A 12,870-nucleotide genomic window follows, 5' to 3' on the forward strand; every position below is an offset into this window, starting at 1 on the left:
GAACTGACATTCCCTGTCCAAATATTACTAATTCTATGACTATTTTTATTATATTATATTATATCTACTACACTAAAGGCAAACATATTGGGACACCAGGCTTTTCTAGCCATATGTGGTTCTTCCCCAACTTGGAGTTGTACATACAAAATTGTATTGGAGGTGGTAGCAGTCCAATATTCCTAACCTCAGAAAAAATCCATGGCATTTTCATTGAATTATCTTTAGTTATAGTGCTTTTCTAGTATCATTTGTGGATTTTCCTCGTCTTTTAAAAAAAACAAACAAAAAAAACCTCCTTCACCCAGGAGAAAGAGAAAAGTGTGACGTGTACAGATTGTGTTTTTAGTAACTCATATAAATGCAGTGTTCTGTGTGCCCCTGTTGCATGTGCCCCTGTGTGCCCCATAGCCTGGTGCAGTAGTTGGGGGAGTATTGGCTTATTATGGGGTTAGTTTGCATCACTCAGGCACAGGTTTTCCTGCATGTACAGGATGAACACTTGAGGGCACCTATACCTGTAACACCACACACACACACGCACCACTACTAGCACTGCTCAGACCTTATTTCCGCGTTATCTTTTGTTTGTTGATGTTTCATATAATAGGTATACATTTAATATTATTTTTTTAGATTAAAAAGAAACTTAAGCATCCAGTAAATGTGTGTGTGTGTGTGTCGTCCCCTACTGTCAGTTCTCGGATCTGGCTAGAGTGCGGGCTGATCTGCGTCACATCCTGTGCCGGAGGAATGGAGCGAGTGTGCTGCTAAACTCTGGTTGCATAAGTCTCCCACTTACCAACCCCCTTCTCCTTGCCTCCTTCCTACAAGCCTCTGTGTAACCATCGCACACGGCCGTCAGCACAGCTCCCTCAACGCACTTGCACAGTGCTTCTATTGTTCTGTGTGTATGCGGATGTGTGTGTTTGTGTGTGTGTGTGTGTGTGTGTGTGTGTGTGTGTGTGTGTGTGTGTGTGTGTGTGTGAATTCGCTAACATGCTCTGAGTGGAGCAGGTGTTGACACTGTCCTCAAGGGTTTTTTGCCTTCATACGCAGCATCACAAAAGTCTTTCCTGGACATTTCAGATATAAATGGCGAACGTACTACAGCCATGATCTCATTCGACCACCTTGGTTTTAGTGTTCAGGCAGTTGTATTGTGTGTGCTTGTATACAGACAAAAGTTTGTGGACACCTAACCATAAGAGTGGTATGTGCCTTTGAACGTCCTATTCCACGTTTAGTCCCATTTGCCGTTATAACAAATAAAGGTTGACAAATATGGGTTTTTCTCTGACTGATGCAGATATTAGAAATCAGGGCAACCAGTGGCCTTTATATAATGCAGATTTTTTTTGCCCGATATTTTCAGTTTGGTTTAGTGCTGTAGTTTTTCCATGCCGTTATTTATTGTCTGATTTTGTATGTCTAGTCTGAGAAGCAGCGGAGCTGGTCAACGAGAAAGAAAACCACTTTTGGCTATTCAGTTTAGCAAATGAGCACACGCGAACTGATGACAGAAAGTGCTGCTTGCCATATATACAGTGGAACCTCGGGTTACGAGTTTAATTGGTTCCATCACTTTACTCTTAACCTGAAAAGCTCGTATCCCGATACAAATTTTCCCAGGCTTCTTTGTTGGCGGCATGGTGATAGGAATACGTACAGTATTTAAAGTTCAGTAATTCCACACTGTTAGAGCGACGAGCGGATGTGTATGTGCTGCACGAGAGCGCAGCGAGAGCACGTGGCGATACGTAAAAAAACTAACCTGCCTGCGATTTTTCCGTGCGCAACGCTCGTATCCTAAAAAATTTCTCGTAACTAGAGGCAACATTTTTTATGAATTGCGACTCTTAACCTGAATTTTACGTATCCAGGGGCGCTCGTAACCCGAGGTTCCACTGTATTTACAATTCTAGCTCTTGCGGATGTCAAATGAAGACTACTGCCACCTGGCGGTATGGGAGAGTTATGTTCTGTGTGTGTCAGATGCGCCTGCCTAATAAACTTTCTTTCGGCTTCTCCTATTAGGGGTCGCCACAGCGGAGCATCCGTATTCGTGATCCGCATGTTCGATTTGACACGTTTTTACGCTGGATGCCCTTCCTAACGCAACCCTCCCCATTTATCCGGGCTTGGGACCGGCACTAAGAGTGCACTTGCTTGTGCAAAACTAATGGCTGGGGTTGGTTTCCTGACCGGGAATCAAACCTGGGCTGCAGCGGTTTGCAGCGAGGATGTGCAACTAGATTTTGAGGGGATTTCTGCTCATTCAGCCACAAGTATGTTAGTAAAGTCAGGTAGGTACATCAGGTACTGATGATTTCTGGGGTGCAGTCAGCATTCCAATTCATCCCAAAGGCGTTCAATAGAATTGTGACGCAGGAACAGGTTTGGGTCTCCTTGTTCAAGTGATGAGAAAGTTTCATACTATCACCGCTAAAGACAATCCTATACAATTGTGTCCATCCAACTTTTTGGGGAAGAACCACGCATAGCTGGAAAAGTTAGGTGTCTGAATACATTTGTCCATATAGTGTATGTTGATAGCAAACATCATGTTCCCTAGTACTACTTTGTTCTATGAGTGCTAGATCTCAACTGCAGTATTCATTGCTCTGCTGATAAAAACATAGAAGGTCCTGGTTTCTAATTGGAGTCTATTGGGAAGACCTCATTATCCCCTACTGAGTCCCGGTTCTTAGCCTTGTAGCTAAGCTGCTGTTTGCCTCTTCTTACAGCAGACTTATTAAAAATGAACCAAATAATACTGACTGGATAAAAATGACTGTTGGATTATTTTAAGTGCTTCTTTTTTTTTTTTTTTTAACAAAAAAGGTTCTCATTAATTTTGAATGGCCAATTTCCAGTTTCTCTTTAGATCTTATTAGACAGACAGTTTTTTCCACTGTAAGAATGAAGTACATTGATTATATTTGGCAGTAATAAGCAAAATTTATCATTTTACATATAAAAAATACACACACGCGATAAAATGATTTTCGGCTGATGCATACATGTCCTTGTGGATTGTTTCGCTTTCCTGAAATTTGATCAGTAATCAGCACAGTAATGATCATAATTTACATTGTTCACAGTTTAGGGTTTAAGGATGCTGTTCATGTGCTGCACTTTGCAAGCTGATCACAGGAAGAGCTTACTTGTGACTGTTCCAAATAGCTGCTTGTTATGAAAGTTTTATAATGGTTGCTTTGGAAACGACCGCAAGAATTATGCACACCATGCAGCTCCTCATCAGCGTGTGGATAACAAGATGATCTTGGTTTTGTTTGTTAAAGGGATGTTTTTGTATGTGTTTAACCTGGTATTTGTACCCAATAGAAACAGGACCTGGTTAAAAGGTGGTTATGGTTCCCGGTAAACGAGTTAATGGGGAATAGAAGCAAGTAAGAGTGACAGCTGGTTTTCTTTTATTTCAAATGTTAATATGGTTGGAAAAGTGGCCAAAGGTTTACAAAAGAGTATATACTATGTGGTCACTCTCAGTCTGTAATGTGGAGAACTACACAGTAGCATTCCATAGATTATAAAGCTCTGACCTCAACTCGCTTTGAGATGAATGTGAATTCTGACTGCACCCCAGACCTCCTTACCTAATATTTACTAATTTACTAACACCCTGGCTAAATGAAATCTCTCAAATCTCCACAAGCTCACTTCAACATGTAGTGGATCATCTTCCCACAAGAGTGGATGGTATTATTATAGCAAATTGGGACTAAAGGTGGTAATAGATGTTCGAAAAACACATACCAATGTTATGTCACACTTTTAACCTGAAGTGCGTGTGGATATTGTATATATCTGCAATTCTCTGTTATGTATATGTAAATATCTGTTTGGCCAGAGAAAGCAGGCGTCTGTGAGAAGGTTTGATCTTTAAATTGTTTTTATACAGTAGGCTGTGTGTATCAGGCATTTTGTAAATAGTGCCATCATGTATGAGAGAAACTTTTTTTTTTTTTATATATATATAAACCACTTGCTCATTTTGCTCCACCTCTATAGCCACACACACACACACACACACACACACACAGGCACACACATTTCCCTCCCCCACTTCTTCACAGTGTATGCACACTGCAAAGACATTTAACTCTTGGCCACCTGCCTGCCTTCATGTCAGCCTGTTTCCCATTTGGCGGTGGAGTGTTTCTCTTTCCTTTTCATGGTGGGGGTGGGTGCAGGAAGCCTTCATCTGATATTCATTATTACAGTATTACTCTTTTTTTTTTCCTTCTTCTTTTTTACACAAAACGGGTTGTTTTAAACACCCTAGTGTGGTAGCAGTAAGAGAGAGAGAGAGAGACTTTGTGTGTGTGTTCAATTTCACACGTCCATATGTGCAGCTTATGCACAGACGCCGTCCTGCTTTTTGTCTTGGTGTTGCTATTGAGCGAGATTTAGACCTGCGAATGTGCTGTGCTAAGCCGAAATGGTCTTCTAGATTTTGTGTGACCATTCACAAGCATAAACTGAGCCCTGAGCACTGAACAATGACAGGAAAAGAAATCTCCGTTTCGCTCTGCTACGTCTTCCACTCCTGTGCGAGTGGAAAAAAGCACTGCCCCCCTGTTTTACCCTTCACCCGGGGTGCACTCCCTGCACGCAAGCACAAGCACAAGTGCGAGTCTGCTCTCGGCTTCAGCAGCGTCGAGATATAAAAATAAGGCTGGATCCTCTCAGAGCAGTGTGGGATGAACAGGGCGGTCGCTTGCATGCTGTGCCCCAGTTTCTTGGCAGCGGTTCAAGAGTGAGCCTTCGAAAGACGTATTGTAGGAGACATATTGGATCAGGAATGCCTGACATTCTGCACACAACCTAAAGTCCATGGGACGATGGTCGGGAGGCTCCTCTCTTCAGGTACTTTTCCACTTCTTCGTCATTTCCCCACCCCCTCTAGACTGTAGAACGTCGTGCTCTTCCTCTCTGCGGAGCACCGCTTCTGTTTATTTTGGTCTCGCAGTATTCTAATGACTACGAATAAAAGCGCAAAGCCACAGAAGGAGGTTTTATGCGCGGCACAAGTGGTCTTTGTTGAACGTGCTCCCGAGCGATACCGATACGTTGACGACAGCTCAAGGCTGTTTTGGCTACGTTTCAGCCTTGATAAAATGGCGTCCTTTGCTACGCAGTGACTCCTTAAAAGGACGGTGCTTATTTCAGAAGCATGCTGCTTTTCCTTTCTCTTGCTCCCTTTCTCTCTCTTCTCTTTCCTACCTCTTGGTTTTTTTTTTCTCTCTGATGTCTGGTTGAAAGTGTGATCTGCAAGCTGCCTGCCGGGAGCGCAGAAAAGCTGTTGATTTCCCTACAGCCGAAGCACACTGAGCCGCGTGCACACGCGCAGCGGCATACATAAACAACAGCGTTAGAACTAGGAAAATGGGCAGTGCTTGCCAAGTAATTAACCACCCCTGATCTCAGGCCCCACATCGGGCATTTAAATGCTTTCAAATGCTCCCGGGTCTTTTGAAAGGGAAGGGTGTGCATTCCAGTCGGTCAGTTCGGAAGGTCAAGATTTGTAGAAAGGCAGTATTATGATTGTTGTTAATAAGTACCTGGTTAATATTGTGCAGAATTTTATTGGGGGGAGGTGCAGAATTACTGATTTGTCTGGCAAATAGAGTAAGTCGGCACTAATGTAAAAAAAAAAAAAAAGTGCTAATTAGGTATGCTTACACTGTACTCTCCACTTTATTAGGAATACCTGTACACATGCATATCCATGCTGTTATCTAGTCAGCCATTCAAGGGAGAGCGGTAGCTCAGTGGTTAAGGTGCTGAGTTACTGATCGGAAGGTCGGGGTGGTATCGCCAAGTTGCCACTATTGGACCCTTGACCAAGGCCCTTAACCCTCTGTGCTCCAGCGGCACTGTTTAATTGTTGACCCTGCACTCTGACCCCAGCTTCCGAGCAAGCTGGGATATGCGAAGAAAGAATTTCACTATGCTTTAATGTATATGTGACAAATAAAGGCTATTCTTTAAATGGCAGCAGCACAATGCAAAAAAAAAGCTTCAATTATCCCTTCGAATAAAGAGAGAGTTTTATTTTTGTGACTTTACTCATGGCATGGATGTTGCTGCCAGATGGGCTGGTTTGACTATTTTAGAAGCAGCTGATCTCCTGGGATTTCCACACTCAACCGTTTCAAGTGTTTTCACTGAATGATATGAAAAACAAAGAAAGAAATGCATTGATCTGACACTATCTCCATCTACAACTGTGGCAAGCAAAACCGTGGTCTATGGACTTAGATAAACTCTACCCAATTTCTAAGAACTGCTGTTGTTTGATGATACTATTTTGCATGTGTATATTGTAAAGATCGACTGATCGATCTGCTGGCCCGATTTTTGGAATTTTATTTATTAAGTAGCATCAGACGATTATTAGACAGACGCATCTGAAAGGTGGCAGTAGTGTGTATTTGGCATCCAGACAGGGAAACCCGGGTGAGCTAGAACTGTAAATGTATAAAGCCATCAGTGTTTAAATCTGCTGTGATCATTAATAATAGCTTCATGTAGCATTTTTCAATCATACCTGCTAAATTCCAAAGACAAGATTAAGAATGACGAGCGTGTTTGGTTTTTTTCTCGTGTGCTCATTCGTGTGCTCAAGCTAAGTAACTAGTTGTAGTTCTGTTACTCGCCGATGAGCTCCACCGTCTGACAAGAGCCGAGGGTGCAGAACAAACTAACGCCGACTGAAGCTAAAAAACCACCGACACTCCCGGATGGCCAACCGTCAGCTTGGTGTGTTCCGGAGCTTAAGATCTTATCAATCGTTCGTAATCTAGGATTATATATTTTATTGGTTAAATATGATACTACTTTTGGAGAATGTGAATAACATTTTGGAACTGTACAATATTGTTAGCAAGTCTTCAACCATCTGTTGTTCAGGCTACAGGTAGGCACGGGTACTAAAACCTGGTAACAAGTGCAGTGATTGGAGAGGCTTGTGTTGTTCAATAAGTGTTTAATTTGAAGTGTTTAATTGTATCACATCTTATTACTTAACTGTAAGAATTTATGAGATGAAGGGAATAAAAAAAGAAAATTGGCAAAATCGCCCATCGGTTGCCCTTATTTCTAAATATCAGCATCAGCCAGAGAAAAACCCATATCGGTCTACCTCTAGTATATTGTAATCATTTTATATAATTCTGTCTGGTTTCACCCAGAAGAGAATTGGTTTCTGTTCAAGTATGGGGTTTTTCCAAGTTTTCTCCCTCATTTAATCTGTTATTTCCTCTGGCTTACTTACTCAATATTTACATTTCAATTTCTGCAATTTTGTCTTTTTGTGAAAATGTATATTTAAAGTTTTGTACTAATAAATTATAATGTATGTCTAGACAGTGTAATTGCATTGAAATAAAAAATGACCAGAAGTTAGTAAACCTATGTGTTTTTTTTTTGGAAGTTAAATAATGAGTATGTAACAGAACATTGCAAACATTACCCAATCTTGTGTTGAAATAAGCCATAATTTAAAGTTATTATAGCTACAAAAAATGGAATATATAACCTGTTTATTGGATAGTAATCAACTAATTATGTTGTAGATGTAGTTTTTTACTCATTGTCTGTTTATTGGATAGTAATCAACTAGTTATGTTGTAGATGTAGTTTTTTACTCATTGTCTGTCTTTATTTTTTTGTAGACCTGCCCTTGCAGAGTGGCCATTCAGCACATTATGAGAGTCCCCACTGGGGACATACACCCAGTGCTTCTATAGGCACAACCACTAATAGTGGCTGGGATCAACTGATTATAGACAAAAGCGATACAGAGGAGTGGCCTTCTATTTCTCGCAGCGAAAGCCACATCCCTACAGGATGTCCATCAGATACTGAAATTGTCAACAGCAGCAACACAGACAGCATGAGCATGGCCACAGGGGGCAGCCAACAAGGACACTTTCCCACAAATCATCCCAGTAAAGCCAGTAACAGCCACTCAGGATGCATTCTCTCCAGCCAGAGTGGGGCCAGTAGAGGCTGGGGCTCTGGCCCATCTCTTGCTGTTGCTGGAGAAGGAAAGAGTGACAACAGCAGTGCATCAATGGGGGCCAGGACCTGGGGCTCCTCTAACTTTAACTTGAATTTGAATCCCAATGCCAACCCCTCTGCCTGGCCAGTTCTGGGACATGAGGGGGTGGGCGTGGGTGGCAGCTCTGGAGTATCCAACCAAGCTTCTTCTAATATTTGCAGCCCACCAGGTGCTCCATCCTCTGGACCCAGCAGTAGTGGCAGTTTAATTGGGGGCAATGGAAATCCTGCTGGAAACTCTGGTAATGGTAATAGCACCACCGCCTGGGGTGGTATGGTGTCTAATGATACCTCTGAGCCACACTCCTCTCCTTCCACGAATGTGTCTTTTAGCTCTGAACCTCAGAACCTTAACACTGAAGGACCAAATCACACTAAGCAAGAGCCCATTATCCCTGCCAACAGTCGGCCTAACTGGGGTGTCACCCCTGTTGGCATGGGCTCTTTTGTCCAGTCTCCAACAGGAAACTCACAAGTCAATGGGGAGGAGGGGTCCGTTTGGGGTAATGGAGATGCCAAGACTGCCAATAGCTCCAAGGATTCAGGAAGTGGATGGGGTCAAGGAGTAGGCTCAGGCACCCCTGGATGGGGACAAGCCTCATCTAATGGGGACTGGGGTAAACATTCCAGTGAACCTAAAGGGTGGGAGTCTGCAGGATCTCCCACTCAAGAGCAGCCACCCAGTTCTTGGGGCAGTGGGCCTAAAGCTCCAGCTAGCGAGGGAAGCAGTGACAGCATGGATGGTCATTCTCACAGGAGGGAACACTCAAGAGACATGGCCCCACCTCTCCTGCCTGCCCAGGACATGGACCCAAGAGTTTTGTGCAACACAGGATGGGGACAGACCCCTGTGCGTCAGCACACAGCTTGGGAGACTGAAGAAGCTGCACGCTTAAATCACAAGAATGATGTTGGTACTGAAGCCTGGGGCTCATCTTCTAAAGCACCTCATATGGCACATCCACCATCTCATGGTAGTGCCAATCCAAGTTCTGGACCAGACTCTGGGGGCAAGAGTGATGCACATCGCCCCACTGCAGGAAATACTTCCGGCTGGGGATCGTCCCCAAGTCAGCCATGCTCTGGATGGGGAGATAACACCAAGAAACCCCCTATTGGTCCAGGGGGTTGGGGCAACCCACCACAAGGAGGCCATAGTGGTAGCTTACAAAAAAGTGGCCAGTCCTGGGTCTCTGAAGATAAGTCTCCTACATGGGAGGACTCCCATGCAAAGGCAAAACCTCAGGGTTGGGGAGAGGGCCCCAAGCCATCCCATGGTTGGGGCTCTGACCCAGGAGGGGACAGTGGAACTGGTGATGAGTGGGGTGACTCTGGAGAGGGAAAAAAGAATGGACCGTCCACCTCTTCTTGGGAGGGAGATGGAACCGGATGGAAAGAAAGCTCTCGTGGTTGGGGAAAACCACCCACAGGTGGTGGCTGGGGAGATTCACAGCGTTCCAATGCCTCAACACAGGGTTGGAGCAACAAGTCTCAGGAGGGTGGCAATGGCAGTAGTGCGGGTGGTGGCATGGGTTCATGGGGAGGTTCAGGCTCTATAAAACAGACTGGTTCTGGTTGGGGAGGAAGCAATGGGGGAGGTGTAAAACATAATCATGCTGCAGAGCCCACAGGATGGGAAGAGCCTTCCCCTCCCTCCATCCGACGCAAGATGGAAATTGATGATGGTACCTCAGCTTGGGGTGATCCAAGCAGTTATAAGAAGACAGTAAACCTCTGGGACAGGAACAATCCTGGAATGCAGAATAAAACAGGCTCTGGAAATGCCAACAATCCCCCCAACAACCATCACCACCATACCCACCATAGTCAGCCTCCATTGCAGGGCCATGGTCATGGAGGTCCAGTTGCAGCCAACAACCATATCACTCCTGACAATTCAAGCCAGCATCAAGCTGTGGTTCCCCATAGCAGAGCACCCCTGATGACCACAGGTAATTTCTTTGTCTGTTGTTCTGCTAATTAAGCTTCAGGCGAGTCATTAAAGGGATGATTTTGACATTTTGGAAAGTGGGGGACATTATGAGGTTATGGAAAGGCATTTTGAAGGGGCTTTTGTGTAAAAAAAAAAAAAAAAAAAAAAAAAAATTTGGCATAAAGATTTTTAAAATGACATGCTATTAAGAATGTGGCACAAAAAAAATTAAAGTTAGATGTTGATTTGCTACAAAAAAAGATTCTTACGTTCTTTACTGTTAGTGTTTGCCGTGTTTAGCTGAACTTTGTTTAAAGAGCTCTAAAAAAATATGTGCTATGGCAGTTGCTCGTCGCTGACCTCTAGTGATAGAATAGTGTGGCACTTTGCTGTGTCCTTGAAATGCTTTTTTAGCATTATTTCAAAACTGAAGGCTGTTTTTTTTGTTTGAGCTTTTAAACAAAATTGGCAATTAAAAGCAGCCAAAGAATTAATGGGGTTAAGATTGTTACATTACTTTAACATTGTTAACAAAATCATAACCCCCTTTGCCTAGGTAGAATTTACTGCATATCTTGCCTCCATAATAACTACAACTACAAATTGAGATGTTTGCCTGTTTTAACTGAGCTGCCACTTTTGAAATATCTACTGAAGCATTTGTAATGTCATAAATCAGTTAGAAAATGATGTTGCACATAAAAAGCCCTGTATTATTTTGAGTAGCTGATCCAGTTCCCCTTTTTCTCCCCACTCAGTCCTGATGCATACTATGCTGATTGCATCAAAATATTGGCACATTCTTTTCATAATTTCTTCTTGACTGTTTCCGGACACATAGCATAACGAAATACCTGATAATAGTAATTTCAGTATATAAATACCGAAGTCAAAAATGACTTGCTGAGAATTTGAAGACCATTTATGAACATAGTGTCAGTAACAGCACATGCGATGCATCTTTAATGCAATGTCTTTACCTTTAATCAAATTGTAATATGACCCATGGAGCAAAAAATATTTTTATGATGGAGGTTTATGCGGCTTGTGCTTGTTATCACTGCTACAGTCATGGATTGACCAGCCATGTAGGTCATGCATGCATGTAATTGATTTTGGAAATGTGTTCATTGTTTGCGGAAATGGCGTCTGTTTAGATCATTACCGGTATGTAGTTATCTTTCAGATTATGAGAAACTTGCATTCAATAAATCTCGATTAGTTTTATAGGTTAAAGATTGACATTCACATTTTTTTTTATTTGCTTGCACATGAATATACTTTTTTGTGGATTTCTTTTATAATTTCTTTTATAATTCTTTTGGAATAATTTCTTGCCTTTGAGTTACCTCATGAAGAAAAAAGCCTTGATAATAAGGCTTTTTATGTTAACAGAAGTGGCTTATAATATGTCAGTCAAATTCAAAGCAGTGAGATAATAGGTACGGTGTGTATAGAGCAGCTTGGGGCAGTTGCATAGAAATTATGCAGGTTTTTGGAAAATCTTTGATGCCCTCTACTGCTGGATTTCTGCTCTGCATGCACTTTGCCAAGTCAGCACTAGATATGGAAGCTTTCGGCAGGCTGGTGCCAAAAATGAAACATACTTTTGTCTGGCATCTACTCATTTAAAAAGCAGTTTGTGAAAAGTCCATGACTGACATAGTTGGATCCAAGCAGTGCATGTCAGATGGTTTGTCTCTTCATATTTTAAGTGTAGCGTTCTTGAGGTTACCAGTGCCTCTCTGTACAGGATGGGGAGAAATGCCTAATGTCCACTCCAAACCTGAGCCCTCATGGGGAGAACCGGTGGCCCCTCCAGCAAGTGTGGACAATGGCACGTCAGCATGGGGCAAACCCACTGGGGGCTGGGGTGAGAGTAGCCCCGAAGGCTATGGCCGGACTGGAGGCCCACCAGGATCTGCCCCCTGCAAGCCAGGTTGGTTTTAACAGCATATGTCCCAAATTCTCTTTAGCTAATTCATGATGTATGTGACATTGACCATCATCAGACCCCATCTCAAAAAACACTTACATATTGTGTGATGTCATAAGTCCCTGTGTATTAACTGTTACTACAGAAACAATAATGAACTAGTGCATCAATATTAAGCTATTGTTCATGTTTCAACTGGTTTACTGTTCCAGTCATGCTATTATTTGAAAATAATGCACATGTTCTGGCCAATCAAAATCGAGTTCACAATTATTCAATGATGCGTCATTGAATAATAATTTATTGTTAGAGGTATTGTTGTAGAAGTATTAGAATTGTATTTATTGTTATTAAAAAGACATTCTGGCCAGATATACTGATTAATTCAACCAAACTTAGGTGTAACAAGCAGTCATTTAGATTTTTTTATTACAGTGGAACCCGGTTATCTCGCCCTCGGTTAAATTGGACAACCCTATTAAGTCGACATTTTTGAAGTGGAACCGCCAAATTCTCGCTTTGTCTTAGCATTTTTTTATCGGTTATGTCGACTTTTTTTATGTCGCCGAACCCTAATATCTCGAGCACAAGGGGGGGAAAAAATTGCCATTTAACGTCGGTTATCTCGGTGCAGCCGCAGAAGAACTCGCGGAAGTGGCGGAAAAATCAAGTCTTACAGCTGCTACAGGTGTTGTATTGTATACTGGTGAATCTCTGCTGTTAGTTAGTGCACATATGCCTTTTGTTGTTAAATGTTATGCGATGAACGGGAGGCAAAAGTAGAAGCGCGGCGCTGAACAGCACACGGGAGAACGTGGGATGAGCAAAAGCATAGAATGAACACCGGCAGGATCGGGGGGAATCCGCGATGCGCTTTGGGAAGAAAAGAGCAGCCGTTGAGAGAGTGCCG

The 12,870-nt window shown here is 42.8% G+C and overlaps 1 protein-coding gene across 3 annotated transcripts in view; it reads left to right on the forward strand.

Annotated features, from left to right (window-relative positions):
* tnrc6c1 (trinucleotide repeat containing adaptor 6C1) overlaps positions 1-12,870 on the forward strand; it is a 56,399-nt gene that overhangs the window by 27,695 nt on the left and 15,834 nt on the right. For 2 of the 3 annotated variants that reach the window (XM_046866888.1, XM_046866889.1), the window contains exons 5-6: positions 7,704-10,043; positions 11,778-11,963. In XM_046866888.1, coding sequence (XP_046722844.1) covers positions 7,704-10,043; positions 11,778-11,963 — 2,526 coding nt within the window. Of the gene's footprint in view, positions 1-2,109; positions 4,894-7,703; positions 10,044-11,777; positions 11,964-12,870 lie in introns of those variants that run through there. The other variant, XM_046866890.1, reaches the window with a different exon arrangement.

This window comes from Silurus meridionalis, chromosome 14 (genome assembly GCF_014805685.1).
Source record: "Silurus meridionalis isolate SWU-2019-XX chromosome 14, ASM1480568v1, whole genome shotgun sequence".
In the NCBI taxonomy this organism is placed as follows: domain Eukaryota; kingdom Metazoa; phylum Chordata; class Actinopteri; order Siluriformes; family Siluridae; genus Silurus; species Silurus meridionalis.